The sequence below is a fragment of the Trachypithecus francoisi genome, unplaced genomic scaffold, assembly GCF_009764315.1.
Source record: "Trachypithecus francoisi isolate TF-2019V2 unplaced genomic scaffold, Tfra_2.0 Lachesis_group10, whole genome shotgun sequence".
NCBI lineage: Eukaryota > Metazoa > Chordata > Mammalia > Primates > Cercopithecidae > Trachypithecus > Trachypithecus francoisi.
In genome coordinates, this window is record NW_022681455.1 from 37,155,898 (window position 1) to 37,177,557 (window position 21,660).

General features: G+C 47.6%; 1 protein-coding gene across 1 annotated transcript; it reads left to right on the forward strand.

The window, feature by feature from the left end:
* Positions 1-3,720: 3,720 nt before the first annotated feature.
* Positions 3,721-8,981, forward strand: PIM1 (Pim-1 proto-oncogene, serine/threonine kinase). The gene is made up of 6 exons (XM_033217020.1): positions 3,721-4,214; positions 4,333-4,439; positions 4,542-4,592; positions 4,686-5,052; positions 6,548-6,724; positions 7,490-8,981. The coding sequence occupies exons 1-6, from the start codon at positions 4,133-4,135 to the stop codon at positions 7,645-7,647; spliced, it is 942 nt and encodes a 313-aa protein (XP_033072911.1). The 5' UTR covers positions 3,721-4,132; the 3' UTR covers positions 7,648-8,981.
* Positions 8,982-21,660: the final 12,679 nt, after the last annotated feature.

Below are 21,660 nucleotides of genomic sequence, written 5' to 3' on the forward strand. Positions count from 1 at the left end.
TTTTTTTAGGAGATAAATGAGTGATATAGACTCAATATATCTCCACCTGATTAATCATAAATAGCATATAGAGTCTTAGTTATACAATCCTAGTTATATAAATGCATTGACTAGACTTACAGACACTGTAAAAAATTGTGTACAGATATCCCTTTCAAACTTTCTTCTAAACTTGTTTTTTAAAAAAATTCCGTGACTACAGAAATTGCTGAAGTCATTGCTTTATTTATTTATTTTTTTGCATAAACATAGAGTCCCTGGATGAAGTCATTCCTTTGACAATGACTTGATTAAACCCATATCAGGCAGAATATGAAAACCACCTAAGGATTAATTTGGATATTATTCAAGTTAATATTAATAAATGCTGCTCTTCCCAGAGAAATGTTAGCATGATTATGGCCTTTTACCTTTCCAAAAGCACTTGTCATTTAATTATTAGGGTGATTTTTCTGATTCTTTGTTAGATTCTTTGAGATAGCACAAATAGTGCTAAATTTTATTAAGGCTGTATTTCGATCAATCAAAACATCAAGTTCCCTGCTCTCGAGGAGTAACTTTTGACCCACAACACATCTGAATGTTTATTAATTATCTTTTAAAGCAATTTTAAGTAAATCAAAGCTGTATGCCAAGCAAAGTCCATGTTTTGTAACTTCCAGCTGTGAAGCCCCCACCATATAAAGCACATAGATTAAATGTTAATCACTTTAGCTCTAACTAATTAAATATTTAGTCCTTCAAAGACCTAGAAAAAGTGAAAAAGGTTGAACTTGATTTTTTTTTTTTCTAAAAGGCCTAAAAGACCTACTAGAAACAACTATTTTAAATCACATCTCTCCCCAAATGGTTAAAAATCCAACTATTAATACAGTATTTTACCTTTGATACCTTCAAGGCATAAGACCATTTGGAAAAACATCATCGTCATAACCACGATCAACATTATTGCCATCATCATTGCTAATATTTATTAGAAGTTTACTCTGTATTGGGTAATATGCTTTACAAACAAGAGTTTTATTTGCTCCTTACAACAACCCTATGAGGTAGGTGCTGTTATTATCTCCATTCTGTCTAAAGCTTAATAAGGTTAACTTAACCAATGCCACATAACTAGTAGCTACCAGATTCCAGAATTGAAACCACGCTAACTCAGTTTAAAGCCCTTGCTCTCAACCTTTATGTTCCCTAAGCCCACTTAATTCATTTAAATTTGGTATAAATCAACTTTAATTATGATCTTTTTGTTGGGATCCATTATAGTCTCTTTTATCAACAAATGTTGGATAAAGTATGCATTCAAGGAGGCTGGGCACGGTGGCTCACACCTGTAATCCCAGCACTTTGGGATGCCGAGGCAGGCGGATCATGATGTCAGGAGTTTGAGACCAGCCTGGCCAACATGGTAAAATCCCATCTCTACTAAAAATACAAAAACTAGCTGGGCATGGTGGCAGGTGCCTGTAATCTCAGCTACTTGGGAGGCTGAGGCAGGAGAATCAATCCTTTGAACCCGGGAGGTGGAGGTTGCAGTGAGCCGCGATCGTACCATTGCGCACCAGCCTGGGCAACAGGGCAAGATTCCCTCTCAAAAAAAAAAAAAAAAAAAAAGTATGCATTCAAGGAATAGGAAGACAAAGTATAATGGAAAAGTAAATTAACAAAAAGGATTTAAAAAAACAAATCCCGATTGTCAGATAGTAGGCGGTGAACCAATGCTCTAAGTTTGTTCATCAATCTGTGGTAGAACTACAATTGTTTCCTAAAGGGTGGAAAGGCTTTGAATAAAAGTGGAGAGGTAGAGAGGGCACTCCCAGGACAGGTTTATTGCTTCTGCAAAGGCAAAGGGTCTGTCAAGTGTTAGGTGAGTGGGAACAAGTGGGAATAGTTTTGTTTGACTACATTTGAGGGTTTGAGAAAGGGAGGGTAGCAGGGATGGAAGTGGGAATCACATACATTTAATGATAACTTCTTCAGTGCCAAGGACAGTTTTAGACCCTGAAAAGCAGAAAGCTTTGAATACTCAGGAGTTGAATTTGGGTCATTTCATCTCCTCTCTCAGCTGCTGCATGACCCTGTGCCATCCTACTTATGCTCCATTTTCCTATCTGCAGAAAGGGAGTAATTCTGGTTCCCTTGGGTTTTCTCCTAGTCATAAAAAATGAATGAGTTTGGTCACAGTACACAAACAAAAGGAAAATATGTAATATTTCGCAGGATAAATTCATAAAAGTTCTGGAGGATCTGGGCACTTTTATAAAGCAAGCACTGTAGAAAACTCTTAAAGGAAACATTTAAATTCACTACTGACGAGCTATAGGGGATCCTAATTTTTCCTTTAAATGGCAGGCAGGCACTTGAAAAAATTAAAATATAATGTAGTTAGCTTTCAATTACTTAGGCCACTAACAATTCAATTTATGGATTATATAGTATTTTAATTTACTCATTTCACACGTCGTTATCAACTCTACATGAAGTTTAAAAGGACAAAGGATGCAAGTGGAGTTGGTCAGTGTTCCGGGTTATTTCCAAGGGAGGCAGAGGGTGGGGGGTTTCCTTTGAGACAAGACTTGGGGTTGGCCAATAATTGCTGGTATTGCCTTCCTGGTAATAACAGGCTGATGAAAAGGTGACTACAACGTGAAAACTGGTTAAATCAAGCGCACTCTCCCACCCTCGTTTTAGATGAGGAATTTTCCGCCCTCACAGAAGGGGCTGAGGCAGCATCTGGCATCACAACACCAACATTTGCTTCGTGATTTCCTCTTTACCCGGCCCTTTGACACACATCCCTTCCCAGGAATCAGGATTCGCTGGTGCCTTTTTGCATTTCTAAAATGGGAATCCTGCGACTGAGCTTTTAGCCGGCCGGAGCGACCGAGGGCTGCATCCCTTTCCCGCAGGAGCGGGGCTCCCGCCTCCAGTTATGTTCCAGGCCTGACTCCTCCACTCCCACCGTGACTCATGTCCTGCGGATCCTTCGCCCCCGACGCGCCCCCCACACACAAACCCCCAGAATCCGCCCCCAGCCTACAGCGCGACGTCAGCCCGCCCCAGCCGACTTGGAGGTCTCGGGTCTGAGTCACACAGAAAGACCACCCTCGTCGGCATCCCCACACACAGTCCCACACCCGGCGCGCCGGCCTCCCCGCCTGACACACCAACGCCCGTCGTCTCCGCTCAACTTGTTATGCTCCGGCTCGAGCCCTTGACCCAAAAACCTCCGCGAAACAGAGAGCCGCAGAGCCGGCCTCGGGCGGCCTTTGATGGCTTTGTTATTGTTTGGGTTTGAATCGATACGCCCCTCCCCATCCTTCCTCCCTCGCGGCCCTACACCCAGCTCCCGCCTCCCCTCACGCCCCGCGCCCCTCCCCCTCCATTTTGGCGCCTTTTCCTTCCCGCCACGTCGTGGCGGCGTAGAGACCATTCTGACCGCGAGAGCGGGGCGGGGCGGGGGCGGGGCGCGCCGAGTTATGCAGATCAGTCGACCCCTGGTTGGTGGAGATGCGCCGGCGGGGGCGGGGCCGGGGTGCGGCCACGGAGCGCGCGGGGCGGGGGCCGAGGGGAGTCGCCCCGTCCCGCCGCTTCCCCACCCCCTCTCCTCCCTCTGCCGGCCAGGCAGCCCTGCTCCCCGCCTTGGCCTCCCGGAGAGGCCCCGCCCCGTCCCCGCCCGCCGCGCCCTCCCCGCGCGCCCTCCCCGCCGGCGCGCTCCTCCCCTTTACTCCTGGCTGCGGGGCGAGCCGGGCGTCTGCTGCAGCGGCCGCGGTGGCGGAGGAGGCCCGAGAGGAGTCTGTGGCGGCGGCGGCGGGACCCGCAGCAGCAGCAGCAGCAGCAGCCACGAGCTTCCTGCCCCGCGGCGCTGCCGCACGAGCCCCACTAGCCGCTCACCCCGCCGCTCTCAGCGCTGCCCGACCCCGCTGGCGCGCCCTCCCGCCGCCAGTCCCGGCAGCGCCCTCAGTTGTCCTCCGACTCGCCCTCGGCCTTCCGCGCCAGCCGCAGCCACAGCCGCAACGCCACCCGCAGCCACAGCCACAGCCCCAGGCATAGCCATCGGCACAGCTCCGGCTCCGGCTCCTGCTGCAGCTCCTCGGGGCACCGTCCCTGCGCCGTCATCCTGGAGGTTGGGATGCTCTTGTCCAAAATCAACTCGCTTGCCCACCTGCGCGCCGCGCCCTGCAACGACCTGCACGCCACCAAGCTGGCGCCGGGTGAGAGCACCCTCCCGCCTCCGGCCCGGGGATGCGGGGCGGCGGCGGGATCTCCTGGGTGAGGAGCTGGCGGCTCGCGGGCCGGCACTGAGTCCCCGTGCCTCTCCCCCTTTCCTAGGCAAGGAGAAGGAGCCCCTGGAGTCGCAGTACCAGGTGGGCCCGCTATTGGGCAGCGGCGGCTTCGGCTCGGTCTACTCAGGCATCCGCGTCTCCGACAACTTGCCGGTGAGTGGGCGCCCCGCGGTGGGGAGGGCGCGCCAGGCGGGGGGCGCACGGGCGTGTATTAGCCCAGGCGAGGGGACCTGACGGAGACTCTGGGGCTTCCAGGTGGCCATCAAACACGTGGAGAAGGACCGGATTTCCGACTGGGGAGAACTGGTGAGTGCCCTGCAGGAGCGACCCCCAGAATGAGTGGGTGGGGTGAGGGGCGCCCCCGACTCCCGCCGTAACGCGGCCCTCTCGCCCCTGCAGCCCAATGGCACCCGAGTGCCCATGGAAGTGGTCCTGCTGAAGAAGGTGAGCTCGGGCTTCTCCGGCGTCATTAGGCTCCTGGACTGGTTCGAGAGGCCCGACAGTTTCGTCCTGATCCTGGAGAGACCCGAGCCGGTGCAAGATCTCTTCGACTTTATTACGGAAAGGGGGGCCCTGCAAGAGGAGCTGGCCCGCAGCTTCTTCTGGCAGGTGCTGGAGGCCGTGCGACACTGCCACAACTGCGGGGTGCTCCACCGCGACATCAAGGACGAAAACATCCTCATCGACCTCAATCGCGGCGAGCTCAAGCTCATCGACTTCGGGTCGGGAGCGCTGCTCAAGGACACCGTCTACACGGATTTCGATGGTGAGCCAGGCCCGGGAGGGAGCTGCCCAGGTGACTCGGCCCGGCCCAGCCCGGAGGCCTCGGCCAGTCTCCCGCGCCAGCCTTTTGTAAAGGTCATTGGGCCGCCTGGCTCGATGCTAGCCGGGGTGGGACGCAGGAGAGCCTCCCAGCGTAGTAAAGCCGGGGATTTTCAGCCAGCTGAACCTGTAATGTTTCTGGCATGATTTTATTCTTCAAGTGGAATTCAGTGAGTTCCAAGCTTTCCCGATGAATAAGAGGTTGTGGGCAACCGGCGGTAGCCCAGATTTTTCTAAAGTCTGACCCAGTTTCCCCGCCAGTAAAAGGATGGGGGCGGGGGAAGAGGTGGAAATTGATGCGGGTTTTGTAATTTTTGTTTTGTTTTATAAGGGAGTTAGTTTTCTGTATGGTAGTTTTAGACCTGCAGTTCTTTCCTCCTTTCTGATCTAGGGAAGGTTAAGGAATAGGAACTATTATTATTGGTGGCCTTTCTTTTTTTTTTTTTTTTAGTGTTATGGGGTGAGAGAGTCAGGAATGAATGTTGTGAAATAAGATCTGTCTCTGGTTTGAAAATTAGTTGGGTGTCTCCGCAGAGAGGCTGAAAACCTATCCTAGGGAGGGGCTTGGAGCGGGTTCTTTCAGAAAAGAAGGAATGGAGAGCCTGAGATCAAAGCTGCGGAGGGTGGGTCATCATTTGAGCGGCTTAACCTAACAAACGACAGCCTTTCAAAACTTGTGACTCGGGCTTGTGGTTTATGTTTATTTGCCCTTGGAGGACGCTGGGTTGGGCTGCATTTTTTGTATTTAACAGTTAATGGCTGGCCGGGTCCTCCCATGTTTTTTCCTTCAAGTCTTTGCTGCCCCCTGGTGAGCACCAGCGGCATGGCCCCTCCTATTTCTTTTACTATCCAAAGTTTGTAAACAGGAATCACGTGGTCTGAAACCAACCCTGCAGCTCTGTCTACCTTTCCAGTCTAGGGAGGAAAGGGTGTGGGTGTCTGCTCCGGCGCGCGTCGGGTGGGGAGGAAGGCCTCCCAAAGGGCACCCTTGACTTAGGATGTTGTGCAAGCATCCTTGCTTGGATCCTGTCGGCCATGAGAATCTCACCTGGGCTGTGGTGAATGCAGCGTAAGGATGGATAGTCTATGGGATACCTTTCTTGGTTGTGCAGACATGCATCCCTTCATCCTTACGCAGGCGGTCCTGCCTCACAGCCTCAGGTTTTGGATCTGCGGCCAGCTGTGTTTGTTTCTTGGAGCAGTTTGTAAAGAATTTGTTTATGGTTTGGGCTAGGAGAGAGGCAGGTAATGCTTTGGGTTGGAGAGATGCCATAAGCTGCGCCTCCACTCTCCTTAGCCCAGGGAGAAAAATGGAGTTCACCCAGCTCCTGAGAGAAGGGATTTTTTTTTTTTTTTTTAAAGAAAGAGTCATATATATTATCTAGTTGCTTTGTGCTTATTTTTGCTAAAAGTGTGTTTTCTATTCCCTTGGCTCATAGGGACCCGAGTGTATAGCCCTCCAGAGTGGATCCGCTACCATCGCTACCATGGCAGGTCGGCGGCAGTCTGGTCCCTGGGGATCCTGCTGTATGATATGGTGTGTGGAGATATTCCTTTCGAGCATGACGAAGAGATCATCAGGGGTCAAGTTTTCTTCAGGCAGAGGGTCTCTTCAGGTAACTGATGGAAGCCCCTGGCCATGGGGTTATTGGTCTCCGTGGGGCTATTAGTCTTCATGCGACAGTCTGAAATTCTGGAGAACTTCGCTCTCCAGTAGATGCCCTGACCCTTGGCTTAAAATTGTAGGTGAGTGATTTACACTTGAGAGCTGGCCTCATAAATCACATGGTTTGCACTTGAGCTTTCCTTAGGAGGTCAGAGGAACAGCATGTGTGAGCCTATTAAGAAGAAAAGACAATCTGGCTTCCCCAGAAAGTTTTTTAAAGGTACCAACAGAAACCTGATAACTCCTGGCTGTTTTGCCAAAGAGTAAAAAGTTAAAAGCTCTTTTAGCTTCTACTTTTAAGTCAGTACTTCCAAATATTTTGGTACCAGTGACCTCACTGTGGGTGGTGTTCATGTTTGTAAGTTGGTAGGTGAGTTGAATCATCTCATCATGCTCAGTGGTGTCTCATCAAAATCTATTGTCATCATCTTTCCTATTTCTGGTGAGTGGGTGTTGTGGGAAAGGCCCCCACTATTGAAGTTTGAAAACCACAGGTTTAAGAGGAGAGTCTGTTTTTAGCTGAAAGCAGACTGAAGGACCCAGATATTAGTCAATACCTTCCCATTGAAGGGTACCCAGCACAGTGTTCTAGAAAGTGCTTGGCCTTCCTGGGACCCCAGACTTGTGGGCCTCTGAGAAGCAAATGGGGAAGACCTTTGCAGTGTAAAAACAAGTTGAGTCATTCATAACCTCTGTCTGTCCTCCTTTCTTGCAGAGTGTCAGCATCTCATTAGATGGTGCTTGGCCCTGAGACCATCAGATAGGCCAACTTTTGAAGAAATCCAGAACCATCCATGGATGCAAGATGTTCTCCTGCCCCAGGAAACTGCTGAGATCCACCTCCACAGCCTGTCGCCGGGGCCCAGCAAATAGCAGCCTTTCTGGCAGGTCCTCCCCTCTCTGTCAGATGCCCGAGGGAGGGGAATCTTCTGTCTCCAGCTTCCCGAGTACCAGTGACACTTCTCGCCAAGCAGGACAGTGCTTGATACAGGAACAACATTTACAACTCATTCCAGACCCCAGGCCCCTGGAGGCTGCCTCTCAACAGTGGGGAAGAGAGACTCTCCAGGGGTCCTAGGCCTCAACTCCTCCCATAGATACTCTCTCCTTCTCATAGGTGTCCAGCATGGCTGGACTCTGAAATATCCCCGGGGGTGGGGGGTGGGGGTGGGTCAGAACCCTACCATGGAGCTGTTTCCTTATCAGTTCTGCTGAATGCCGCGATGGGTCAGGTAGGGGGGAAACAGGTTGGGATGGGATAGGACTAGCACCATTTTAAGTCCCTGTCACCTCTTCCGACTCTTCTGAGTGCCTTCTGTGGGGACTCCGGCTGTGCTGGGAGAAATACTTGAACTTGCCTCTTTTACCTGCTGCTTCTCCAAAAATCTGCCTGGGTTTGGTTCCCTATTTTTCTCTCCCGTCCTCCCTCACCCCCTCCTTCATATGAAAGGTGCCATGGAAGAGGCTACAGGGCCAAACGCTGAGCCACCTGCCCTTTTTTCTGCCTCCTTTAGTAAAACTCCGAGTGAACTGGTCTTCCTTTTTGGTTTTTACTTAACTGTTTCAAAGCCAAGACCTCACACACACACAAAATGCACAAACAATGCAAATCAACAGAAAAGCTGTAAATGTGTGTACAGTTGGCATGGTAGTATACAAAAAGATTGTAGTTGATCTAATTTTTAAGAAATTTTGCCTTTAAGTTATTTTACCTGTTTTTGTTTCTTGTTTTGAAAGATGCGCATTCTAACCTGGAGGTCAATGTTATGTATTTATTTATTTATTTATTTGGTTCCCTTCCTGTTCCAAGCTTCCATAGCTGCTGCCCTAGTTTTCTTTCCGCCTTTCCTCCTCTGACTTGGGGACCTTTTGGGGGAGGGCTGCGACGCTTGCTCTGTTTGTGGGGTGACGGGACTCAGGCGGGACAGTGCTGCAGCTCCCTGACTTCTGTGGGGCCCCTCACCTACTTACCCAGGTGGGTCCCGGCTCCGTGGGTGGTGGGGAGGGGCATTGCTGACTGTGTATATAGGATAATTATGAAAAGCAGTTCTGGATGGTGTGCCTTCCAGATCCTCTCTGGGGCTGTGTTTTGAGCAGCAGGTAGCCTGCTGGTTTTATCTGAGTGAAATACTGTACAGGGGAATAAAAGAGATCTTATTTTTTTTTTTTATACTTGGCGTTTTTTGAATAAAAATCTTTTGTCTTAACTCATGGCTTCCAATCGTTGTCTATGCAGAGGCATTGCTAACCTGCATTTATTGAGCATTTGGTAAGTGCCAAAGAATTGTAGGAGGAGAAAGGAATTTTCGGCCTAAATCTGGCTTCTTTCACCATTGGGATTTCTGGGATAGTCACCTTCCCGAAACGAATGTATGATCAAGGGGTAGGACCAGTATTACCAAGATTTGGGCAATATCTGGCGTGGGGGGCCTAATAAAATAATCTTTTCCAAGTTAAAATTTTAAAGCTATGCAAATAGGATACATGGTGACAATTTTCAAGTGTTCAATAGCCATTTGTGGCTAGTGGCCACCTCACATAAGACATCATTGCAGAAGGTTCTATTGGACAGGGTTGATCTAGAGATAACAAATACATACCTATTACCAAACTAACCACTGAAGTTTTTATCAATTTTCTCCCACTGATAGTAAAACATTTTGAGCATGTCCCCTTGGAACATGTTAAGTTTATTGAAAAACTATTGCGTATATTAACTCTCGGTTCCTGATTCAAGTTTCCTTCACCTTTAGTGTGAGGTTGAGTATTTTTTTTTTTTTTGAGACTGAGTCTCTGTCACTCAGGCTGGACTAACTGGCATACCACTGCCAGTGGCACCATCTCAGCTCACTGCAACTTTCACTTCCCAGGTTCAGGCAGTTCTGCCTCAGCCTCCTGAGTAGCTGCGATTACAGGCGCCTGCTGCCACACCTGGCTAATTTTTGTATTTTAGTAGAGACTGGGTTTCACCATGTTGGCCAGGCTGGTTTCAAATCCTTGACCTTGTGATCCACCTCCCTGAGCCACCCAAAGTGCTAGGATTACAGGCGTGAACCACCGCGCTCTGCAGCCTTTATTTTTCTTTCTTTCTTTCTTTTTTTTTTTTTTTTTGAGACGGAGTCTCGCGCTGTCGCCCAGGCTGGAGTGCAGTGGCCGGATCTCGGCTCACTGCAAGCTCCGCCTTCCGGGTTCACGCCATTCTCCTGCCTCAGTCTCCCGAGTAGCTGGGACTACAGGCGCCCGCCACCTCGCCCGGCTAGTTTTTTTGTATTTTTTAGTAGAGACGGGGTTTCACCGTGTTAGCCAGGATGGCCTCGATCTTCTGACCTCATGATCCGCCCGTCTCGGCCTCCCAAAGTGCTGGGATTACAGGCTTGAGCCACTGCGCCCGGCCTTTTTTTTTTTTTTGAGACGGAGTCTTGCTCTGTCGCCCAGACTGGGGTGCAGTGGCGCAATCTAGGCTCATTGTAAACTCTGCCTGCCGTGTTTTAAGTGATTCTCCTGTCTCAGTCTCCTGAGAAGGGATTACAGGTATGTGCCACCACGCCAGCTAATTTTTTATTAGTAGATATGAGGCTTCGCCATGTTGGCCAGGCTGGTCTGGAACTCCTGACCTCAAATGATCCGCCTGCCTTGGCCTCCCGAAGTGCTGGGATTACAGGCATGAGCCACCACGCCCGGCCTAGTCTTAAACAATAGTATAATTTATTATGCAGCATAGAAAAAATATAGATCGGTGTGGTGATACTAAAGTAGTGACCAGATAAGACCTGGTCTACAAAAAATAAGTAAAAATTCGCTGAGCGTTGGGACACACATCTGTAGTCCTAGCTACGCAGGAGGCTGAGGCAAGAGGATCACTTGAACCCAGGAGCTCCAAGGTTGCAGTAAGTTATGATCACGCTCTTGCACTCCAGCCTGGGCAACAGGTAACCCCACTTAAAACACACACACACAACAGGGGATGGGTAGAAATGTGTGTTTGACTTAAGGTTTCCCCCTCTGATGTGTCTGACAAAGGGCTAATATTGGGAGTAGGAGAAATGTTAGCTCTGCCATTTTCTTACCGCTTATTCTTGGATAATTAGTATTTTTAGTCCATGGTTTCTTTGCAGGGATCTGTTTAATAGGCCCTTTGTCCATTTTGTATGAGTTTAGTTTAAACTGGATGGCAAGACCCATGAATCCACTTTGTGCGTGTGGCCTGGATACACCCTGATATTTTGAAAGCACACTGGAGTGCCACTGTCAATTCATATAGTAAGTATTGGTAAATGTTGGTTTCTTGTTTCTTTATAAATATCCACAGCTATAATACTCCCTCCCTGGGGTCTTCATGCTCCCAACCCTCAGTGCATCCACACACCCTTTGGACACTGGCCCACATGCACCCTCCAGGTTGCTGGAGGGTGCAGACCACAATACCCCTCACCCCTCATTGGGTTCTGGTGTGTGTCTACCCTTAAGCTTAGACTAGATCCCATATCTCAGCTTAGCCCCCCATGTGGCTATAAAGAGGAAGGAAGGATGTCTTGGTTCTGGGGGGCTGATTTTCTGAGGTTCCCCTTTTCTCTAATATCTCCCATCCCCCACACAACATACACACACTACCAACATCTTGGAGCCTGAGGGTTGCATGCTTCATCCTTTGCAGTAAAGCTGACACTTGGATAATTAAAAGTTGCTGCAAGCTATTAACGAAATCAGGCAAGGACCCACCCTTCTCTTTCTCGAAGTGAGTTTCTGGCAGTTTCCCCATCTAATGAGACTGCTTAGGGGGAATGGAAGGAAGTATCTCTAAATAAAGACAGATCACGCTCCTGTTGGGTGCAAGATATTAAGAGTTTTAGGGGGAGGGTGAAAGGTCATATTTAGTCTCTTCTCAGGGGCAGTTTGACATGTAGCGTGGAAAGGGAATCAGATAACTAATAAGTCCGTGGGGCATCAATGTCACGGCCAGAAGAATATAGAGAGCAATGGTGAAAAGCATTGACTTGGGAATCAGCCTTGAGCTTACTTATCTAGAAACCTTATATATATATATAATTTGTTTATTTTGAGACAAAGTCTCACTCTGTCACCCAGACTGGAGTGCAGTGGTATAATCTTGGTTCACTGCAACCTCCACTTCCCAGGTTCAAGCGATTCTCGTGCCTCAGCCTCCCAAGTAGCTGACACTACAAGTGTGTGCTACCACACCTGTCTGATTTTTGTATTGTTAGTAGAGATGGCGTTTCACCATGCTTGCTAGGCTAGTCTTGAACTCCTGATCTCGAGTGATCCACCTGTCTTGGCTTCCCAAAGTGCTGGGATTACAGGGGTGAGCCACTGCGCCCGGTCCATTTTTTTTTTTTTTTTTTTTTTGAGGGAAGATTTTTGCTTTGTATCCCTGACTGGAGTGCAGAGGCGTGAACTTGGCTCACAGCAACCTCTGCCTCCCAGGTTCAAGCGATTCCCCTGCCTCAGCCTCCCAAGTAGCTGGGATTACGGGGACCTGTCACCATGCTCGGCTAATTTTTGTATTTTTAGTAGAGGGGATTTCATCTTCTTGGTCAGGCTGGTGTCAAACTCCTGACCTCAGGTGATCCGTCCACCTCGGCCTCCCAAAGTGCTGGGATTACCGGCATGACCCACTGTGCTCAGCCTTTAACTTTATCTTTTAATTAAGACAGGGTCTCACTATGTTGCTCAGGCTAATCTTTAATTCCTGGCCTCAAGTGATCTTCCCTCCTTGGCCTCCCAAAGTGCCGGGATTACAGGTGTGGAATATCATACCCAGCCTATGATAAGCTTTTATTTTTTTTTTTTTTTTTTTTTTTTTTTTTTTTTTGAGACGGAGTCTTGCTCTGTCGCCCAGGCTGGAGTGCAGTGGCCGGATCTCAGCTCACTGCAAGCTCCGCCTCCCGGGTTCCCGCCATTCTCCTGCCTCAGCCTCCCAAGTAGCTGGGACTACAGGCGCCCGCCAACGCGCCCGGCTAGTTTTTTGTATTTTTTTAGTAGAGACAGGGTTTCACCGTATTAGCCAGGATGGTCTCGATCTCCTGACCTCGTGATCCGCCCGTCTCGGCCTCCCAAAGTGCTGGGATTACAGGCTTGAGCCACCGCGCCCGGCCGATAAGCTTTTAAAAGTGATGAATATATTTGTGCTTATCATGTAGGAGGCAGCAGATGGAGTTATTACTGCCCTTGGCTGAGGTGATCTGGGAAGGCTTAAAAGAGGAGGTGGCATTTCACCTGGATTTTGAAGGATGGAGCCTCAGCCTGTTTCCCTATAAAATGGGCATCAAACATGCAGATAAAGCAGAGAAATCTTCGTGCGCTAAATGTTTTTCCTGCACTAGACCAGGAATCAGCAAACTATGGCCTGCTGCCTGAACTGGTCCCCGTACTGTTTTTGTACAGCTTGCAAGCTAAGGCTAGATTTTGCATTTTTAAATAGTTGAAAATCAATCAAATGAAGAATAATATGTTGTGATATGTAAAAATTATATAATACTTGGCTGGGTATAGTGGCTCATGCCTATAATCCCAGCACTTTGGGAGGCCAAGGTGGGAGGATTGCTTGAGGCCAGGAGTTCTGGACCAGCTTGGGAAACCTAGCAAGACTCCCATCTCTACAAAAAATAAATAAAAATTAGTCAGGCATGGTGGCCTAGCTACTTGGCAGGCTGAGACAGGAGGATCACATGAGCCCAGGAGTTTGAGGTTACAGTGAGCAATGATTGCACCACTGCACTCCAGCACTCCAGCCTGGATGACAGAGCAAGACTCTATCTCTTAAAAAAAAAAAAAAAAAAAAAAAAAAGAGACCAGCTGTGGTGGCTCACACCTGTAATCCCAGCACTTTGGGAGGCTTAGGTGGGCAGATCACCTAAGGTCAAGAGCTCAAGACCAGCCTAGCCAACATGGTGAGACCCTATCTCTACAAAGAATACAAAAATTAGCCCAGTGTGGTGGTGCACAACTGTAGTCCCAGCTACCAGGGAGGCTGAGGCAGGAGAATTGCTTAAACCCAGGAGGTGGAGATTGCAGTGAGCCGAGATTTCTCCAGTGCACTCCAGCCCAGGCAACAGAGTGAGACTGTGTCTTAAAAAAAAAAAAAAAAAAAAAAAAAAAAACACGTGTGCACACATATACAAGTCAATTGTCTGTGTTCATAAAAAAATTCTTGTCCATTTCTATATTGTCTATGGCTGCGTTTGTGATATGATGGCAGAGTTGAGTAGTTAAGACACTCAATATGGCTGGTGAAGCTGAAAACATTTACTATCTTGTCCTTTACAGAGAAAATTTACTAATCTCTACACTAGATTATGGTCCCATTGACTGATTTTTTGTTGTTGTTGTTTTTTCGGAGTTTTTTTTTTTTTGAGACAGGGTCTTGCTCTGTCGTCCAGGCTGGAGTGCAGTGGCTCGATCAGGGCTCACTGCAGACTTGACTTTCCAGGCTCAAGCAATCCTCCCACCTCAGCCTTCTGAGTAGCTGTGACTACAGGTGGGTGCCACGGTGCCTAGCTAATGCGTTTGTTTGTTTGTTTTTGAGACGGAGTCTTGCTCTGTCGCCCAGGCTGGAGTGCAGTGATGCGATCTCGGCTCACTGCAAGCTCTGCCTCCCGGGTTCACGCCATTCTCCTGCCTCAGCCTCCCGAGTAGCTGGGACTACAGGCACCTGCCACTACGCCCCGCTAATTTTTTGTATCTTTTAGTAGAGACGGGGTTTCACCGTGTTAGCCAGGATGGTCTCGATCTCCTGACCTCATGATCCACCCGCCTCGGCCTCCCAAAGTGCTGGGATTACAGGCCGTTTGTTTGTTTTGAGGGTCATGCAATGTTGCCCAGGCTGGAGTGCAGTGGTGTGATCATGACACACTGCAACCTCAACCTCCTGAGCTCAAGTGATCCTCCTGCCACTGCCTCCCAAAGTGCTGGGATTACAGCCATGAGCCATTGGGCCTGGTCTCAATTACATCTTTGATAACTCCTTTTTTTTTTTCAGACAGAGTCTGGCTCTGTTGCCAGGTTGGAGTGCAGTGACGTGATCTCAGCTCACTGCAACCTCTGCCTCCTTATTCAAACATTCTCCTGCCTCAGCCTCCAGAGTAGCTGGGATTACAGGCGCCCGCCACCACGCCTGGCTAATTTTTGTATTTTTATTAGAGATGGAGTTTCACCACGTTGGCCAGAATGGTCTCGATCTCTTAATCTTGTGATCTGCCCGCCTCGGCCTCCCAAAGTGCTGGGATTACAGGCGTGAGCCACCGCGGCGCCCAGCCTGATAACTCTTAACCTAGTGCCAGGCATGTAGTAGTTCCTTAGTGATAATTGCTAACATTCAGTACCTACTATGTGCCCAGCACTATTCTGCATGCTTTGCATGCATTTAACTTATTTATCCTTACAACAACTCTCTATGACGCTATTGGAGAGTAGAGAGGAAGACACTGTTATTTGTTTTATTTTATTTTTATTTTATTATTTATTTATTTATTTATTTATTTAGAGATAGAGTCTCGCTGTATCGCCTAGGCTGGAGTGCAGTTGCATGATCTTGGCTCACTGCAGTCTCTGCCTCCGGGTTTCAAGCGTTTCTCCTGCCTCAGCCTTCTGAGTGGCTGGGATTACAGGTATGTGCCATCATGCCCAGCTAATTTTTGTATTTTTTTTTAGAAGAGACTGGATTTCGCCATGTTTGCCAGGCTTGTCTCAAACTCCTGACCTTGGGTGATCCACCCGTGTTGGCCTCCCAAAGTGCTAGGATTACAGGCCTGAGCCACTGCACTCAGCCTATTTTATTTTTTAGAGATGAGGATCTTGTTATGTTGCCCAAGCTGGCCTCAAACTCTTGGGATCAAGCAATACTCCTGCCTGAGCCTCCTGAATAGCTGGCTGTACAGATACATGCCACCCACCCTGGCTTGATGCAGTTATGTATCCCCATTTCACAGATACGGATAACGACGTGCAGAGTAGTAAAGTATCATGCCAAAGGCCACATATTAGGTAGCGGTCAGGTCAGAATTTGAACCCAGTCCATCTGTGTTCTATGGTCATCCGGACTCCACGATCTTGGCTCACTGCAAACATTTGTGTGGATTAGCCACCTGAAGGCCCCTTCAGGGCCCAGGATCTGGAGGTGAGAGCAGTTCTTCCCCAGACTCCAGAGTTGGGTAAGCCATTCTGTTCTGTGGAAATAGTCATTATGAACTCCTGTAAACTATCTTTCACTTGGGCCTGGCTGGGGAGGAAGAGTTGGAGGCTGAAAAGGGAGAAGAAAGGGGACCCAAGGGGGGTTGGGGTGGGGCAGGGGCACATTTCTTGTAAATGTTGCTCAGCTCCTTCAACTGCTGTGCTGGTTCTTGGAAACCTTCACCACAAAAGACCTATCGAGAACAGTGTTAGAAAAGATATGGCCTCATCCCCCAGTTCATTTCCTGCCCAGCCTTGCGCTACTAACCCCGATTGCCAAGAGCAAGGTTGCAGTGTCCCCTCAGCAGTGCTGTGGGAGGAAGTGCAAAAATAAAAATAAGCAGAACTAGGGGCAAGCCCAGAGGACTGTCTTTATTTTTATTTATTGTAACAGGACATCCGATGTACAGAAGTGGATTCATCATAATCCTTGGTTCATCATATATTCTCATCCTTGGTCCAAGAATGGTATTTTGTTATACACACACACACACACACACACACACACACACACACATATATATATATGATTTCTTGTTTTTTTTTTTTTTTTTAGACAGAGTCTTGTCACCCAGGCTGGTATGCAATGACACGATCTCGGCTCACTGTAACCTCCACCTCCCAGGTTCAAGTAATTCTCCTGGCTCAGCCTCCCAAGTAACTGGGATTACAGGCACCTGCCACCACGCTCGGCTAATTTTTCGTATTTTTAGTAGAGACAGGGTTTCACCATGTTGGCCAGGCTGATCTCGATCTCCTGACCTCAGGTGATCCACCTGCCTTAGCCTCCCAAAGTGCTGGGATTACAGGCATGAGCCACCGCATCCGGCCTGTTGTTATTACCTTTTATCATATTGGGTAGTGAACCCACCACCCAGCTCAAGAACCAGAATATTAACAATGACATTCATCTATCTATATAATCCTCTCTTAGTCCATTTCTTACCTCCATCAGATACAACCCACTGTCCTAAATTTTGTGTTTGGCATTCTCTTACTTTATATTTTATTTATTTATTTTGAGACAGAGTCACACTCTGTTGCCCAGGCTGGAGTGCAATAGCATGATCTTGGCTCACTGCACCCTCTGCTTCCTGGGTTCAAGCAATTTTCCTGCCTCGGTTTCCGAAGTAGCTGGGATTACAGGCATGTGCCACCATGATTTTTGTATTTTTAGTGGAGACAGGGTTTCACCACGTTGGCCAGGCTGGTCTCGAACTCCTGTCCTCAGGTGATCTGCCCACCTCGGCCTCCCAAAGTGCTGGGATTACAGGTATAAGCCACCACTCCTGGCTTATTTATGTATTTATTTTGAGTGTGTCACCCAGGCTGAGGTACAGTGGTACAATCGAGGCTCACTGCAGCCTCAATTTCCTGGGCTCAAGTGATCCTCCTGCCTCAGCCTCCCAAGAAGCTGAGACACAGACATGTCGCCCCCACACCTTGCTAATTTTTAAATTTTTTGTAGAGATGAGTATCTCACTATGTTGAATAAGTTGGTCTTGAATTCCTGGCCTCAAGCAATCCTCCAACCTCAGCCTCCCAAAGTGCTGGGATTACAGGCGTGACCACTGTGCCTAGCTAATTTTTAAATTTTTTATAGAAACAGGATTTCACCATGTTGCCTGGGCTGGTCTCAAATTTCTCAGCTCAAGTGATTCACCCACCTTGGCCTCCCAAAGTGTTGGGAATGCAGATGTGAGCCACCGCACCCGGCTAACAGCATAGCAGCATTCTCTGACTTTAAAATAAAATTTTATTTTATAGGTATGTATCCCTAGATGATGTAGTATTTAGTATTTTTAATTTTATCTTATTTTATTTCATTTCATTTTCAGATGGAGTCTCGTTCTGTTGGCCAGGCTGGAGTGGAGTGGCGCAATCTAAGCTCATTGCAACCTCTGCCTCCCAGGTTCAAGCGATTCTCCTGCCTCAGCCTCCCGAGTAGCTGGGATTACAGGCATGCACCAGAATGCCCTGCTAATTTTTGCATTTTTAGTAGAGATATGGTTTCACCATGTCAGCCAGGCTGGTCTCAAACTCCTGATCTCAAGTGATCCACCAGCCTCGGCCTCCCAAAATACTGGGATTATAGGTGTGAACAATTTGTGCTCGGCCAATTGTTTTTTAATTTGTAATTTTTGGGGTACATACTAGGTGTATATATTTATGGGGTACAGGAGATGTTTTAACACAGGCATGCAATGTGTAATAATCACATCATGAAGATGGGGTATCCACCTCCTCAAGCATTTATCCTTTGTGTTACAAACAATCCAATTATGCTCTTGTAGTTATTTTAAAACATACTCTTAAATTATTACTGACTATAGTCACATTCATTGTTTCTATTATTTTTTGTACCCGTCAATCATCCCCTCTTCCCTACCAGGGTCCCACTACATTTCCCAGCCTCTGGTTACCATTCTTCTACTCTGTCCATGAGGTCAATTGTTTTGATTTTTAGATTTCCCAAATAAATGAGAACATGCAATGTTTGTCTTTCTGTGCCTGGTTTATTTCACTTAACATAATGACCTCCAATCCTATCCATGTTGTTGCAAATGACAGGATCTCATTCTTTTTTATGGCTGCATAGTACTCCATTGTGCGTATGTACCACATTTTCTTTATCCATTCATCTGTTGATGGACACTTAGGTTGCTTCCAAATCTTGGCTATTGTGCACAGTGCTGCAACAAACATGAAAGTGCAGATATCTCTTCAACACACTGATTTCCTTTCTTTAGGGTATATACCCAGCAGTCAGATTGCTGGATCATATGATAGTTCTATTTTTGGTTTTTTGAGGAACTTCCAAACTGTTCTTCATAGTGGCTGTACTAATTTACATTTCCACCAACAGTGTAGGAGGGTTCCTTCCCTTTTCTCCACATCCTCACCAGCATTCATTATTGCCTGTCTTTTGGATAAAAGCCACTTTAACTGGGGTGCGAAGATATCGCATTATAGTTTTGATTTGCATTTTTCTGATGATCAGTGATATTGAGCACCTTTTCATACGCCCGTTTGCCCTTTGTATGTCTTCTCTTGAGAAATGTCTATTCAAATCTTTTGCCCATTTTTTTTATTTTTATTTTTTTTTTTTTTAGACAGAGTCTTGTTCCGTCGTCCAGGCTGGAGTGCAGTGGCGCAATCTCAGCTCACTGCAAGCTCCGCCTCCCAGGTTCCCGCCATTCTCCTGCCTCGGCCTCCCGAGTAGCTGGAACTGCAGGCACCTGCCACCACGCCTGGCTAATTTTTTTTGTATTTTTAGTAGAGACGGGGTTTCACCGTGTTAGCCAGGATGGTCTCGATTTCCTGACCTCATGATCCGCCCGCCTCGGCCTCCCGAAGTGCCGGGGTTATAGACATGAGCCACCGCGCCTGGCCCTTTTGCTCATTTTTAATCAGATTATTGGGTTTTTTCCCTATAGTGTTGTTTGACCTTCTTACATATTCTGGTTTTTAATCCTTTGTCAGGTGGGTAGTCGGTAAATATTTTCTCCTGTTCTCTGGGTTGCCTCTTCCCTTTGTTACTTTGTTGATTGTTTCCTTTGCTGTGCAGAAGCTTTTTTTTTTTTTTTTTTTTTTAATTGAGTCGGAGTCTCACTCTGTCACCCAGGCTGGAGTGCAGTGGCTCCATCTAGGCACGCTGCAACCTCCACCTTCCAGGGTCAAACGATTCTCCTGTCTCAGCCTCCCTAGTAGCTGGTATTACAGGTGCACGCCACCATGCCTGGCTCATTTTTGTATTTTTAGTAGAGATGGTGTTTCACTATGTTGGTCGGACTGGTCTCGAACTCCTGACATCAAATGATCCTCTCACCTTGGCCTCCTAAAGTGCTGGGATTACAGGTGTGAGCCACCAACCCCCGCTGCACAAGCTTTTTTTTTTTTTTTTGAAATGGAGTTTGGCTCTTATTGCCCAGGTTGGAGTGCAATGGCTTGATCTCGGCTCACTGCAACCTCCGTCTCCTGGGTTCGGGTTCAAGCGATTCTCTTGCTTCAGCCTCCCAAATAGCTGGGATTCCAGGCATGCGCCACCAGGCCCGGCTAATTTTATATTTTTAGTAGAGAGGGGGTTTCTCCATGTTGGTCAGACTGGTCTCAAACTCCTGACCTCAGATGATCTGCCTGCCTCAGCCTTCCAAAGTGCTGGGATTACAGGCATGAGCCACTGTGCCCAATCATGTGCAGAAACTTTTTAACATGATGGGATCCCATTTGTCCATTTTTGTTATGGTTGCCTGTGCCTTTGGGGTATTCTTAAGAAATCTTTGCCCAGACCAATGTCCTGGAGAGTTTCTCCAAAGTTTTCTTGTAGTAGTTTCATAGTTTGAAGTCTTAGATTTAAGTCTTTTATCCATTTTGATTTTTGTATATGGTGAGAGATAGGGGTCTAGTTTCATTCTTTTGTGTATGGATATCCAGTTTTCCCAGCACCATTTATTGAAGACACTGTCTTTTTCCCAGCGTATGTTCTTGGCACCTTTGTTGAAAATGAGTTCACTGTAGGTGTCTGGATTTGTTTCTGAGTTCTGTGGGTTCTCTATTCTGTTCCACTGGTCTATGTGTCTAGTTTTTTTAAATGTTGTTTGTTGTTGTTTTTGAGACAGAGTCTCACTCTGTCTCCCAGGCTAGAGAGCAGTGATACAATCTCAGCTCACTGCAACCTCCACCTCCTGGATTAAAGCAATTCTCGTGCCTCATCCTCCCGGGTAGCTGGGATTACAGGCATACACCATCATGTCTGACTAATTTTGGTATTTTTAGTAGAGATGGGGTTTCACCATGTTGGCCAGGCTGGTATGTGTCTATTTTTATGCCAGTATTATGCTGTTTTGGTTACTACAACTCTGTAGTATAATTTTTTTTTTTTTTTTTTTTGAGATGGAGTCTTTCTGTCACCCAGGCTGGAGTGCAGTGGCACAGTTTTGGCTCACTGCAACCTCCACCTCCCAGGTGATTCTCCTGCCTCAGCCTCCCGAGTAGCTGGGATTATAGGCGCCCGCCACCACGCCTGGCTAACTTTTATATTTTCAGTAGAGACTAGGTTTCGCCATATTGGCTAGGCTGGTCTCGAACTCCTGATCTCAGGTGATCCTCCTGCCTCAACCTCCCAAAGTGGTAGGATTACAGGCGTGAGCCCTGCCAATTTTTTTTTTTTTTTTGAGATGAAGTCTCACTCTGTTGTCCAGGCTGTCATACAATGGCGCAATCTCCGCTCACTGTAACCTCCACCTCCTGGGAAGTTCAAGCAGTTCTGCTGCCTCAGCCTCCCGAGTAGTTGGGATTACAGGCACCTGCCACCATGCCTGGCTAATTTTTGTATTTTTAGTAGAGATGGGGTTTCACCATGTTGGTCAGGCTGGTCTTGAACTCCTGACCCCAGGTGATCCGCCCGCCTTGCCTTCCCAAAGTCCTGGGATTACAGTCTTGAGCCACTATGCCTGACTGTATAATATACATTTTTTAAATTTCCAACTTTTATTTATTTTTATTTATTTTTTGAGACAGAGTCTCGCTCTGTTGCCCAGGCTGGAGTGCAGTGGCGCGATCTCCGCTCACTTCAAGCTCTGCCTCCTGGGTTCACGCCATTCTTCTGCCTCAGCCTCCCGAGTAGCTGGGACTACAGGCTCCCACCACCATGCCTGGCTAATTTTTTGTATTTTTAGTAGAAATGGGGTTTCACCGTGT

Excerpts from the sequence above, each read along its gene's own strand:
- PIM1 (XM_033217020.1), top strand. The coding sequence starts at position 4,133 with ATGCTCTTGTCCAAAATCAACTCGCTTGCCCACCTGCGCGCCGCGCCC. Across the intron at positions 4,215-4,332 it reads CGCCACCAAGCTGGCGCCGG|GCAAGGAGAAGGAGCCCCTG; the intron begins GTGAGAGCACCC and ends CCCCTTTCCTAG. Across the intron at positions 4,440-4,541 it reads GCGTCTCCGACAACTTGCCG|GTGGCCATCAAACACGTGGA; the intron begins GTGAGTGGGCGC and ends TGGGGCTTCCAG.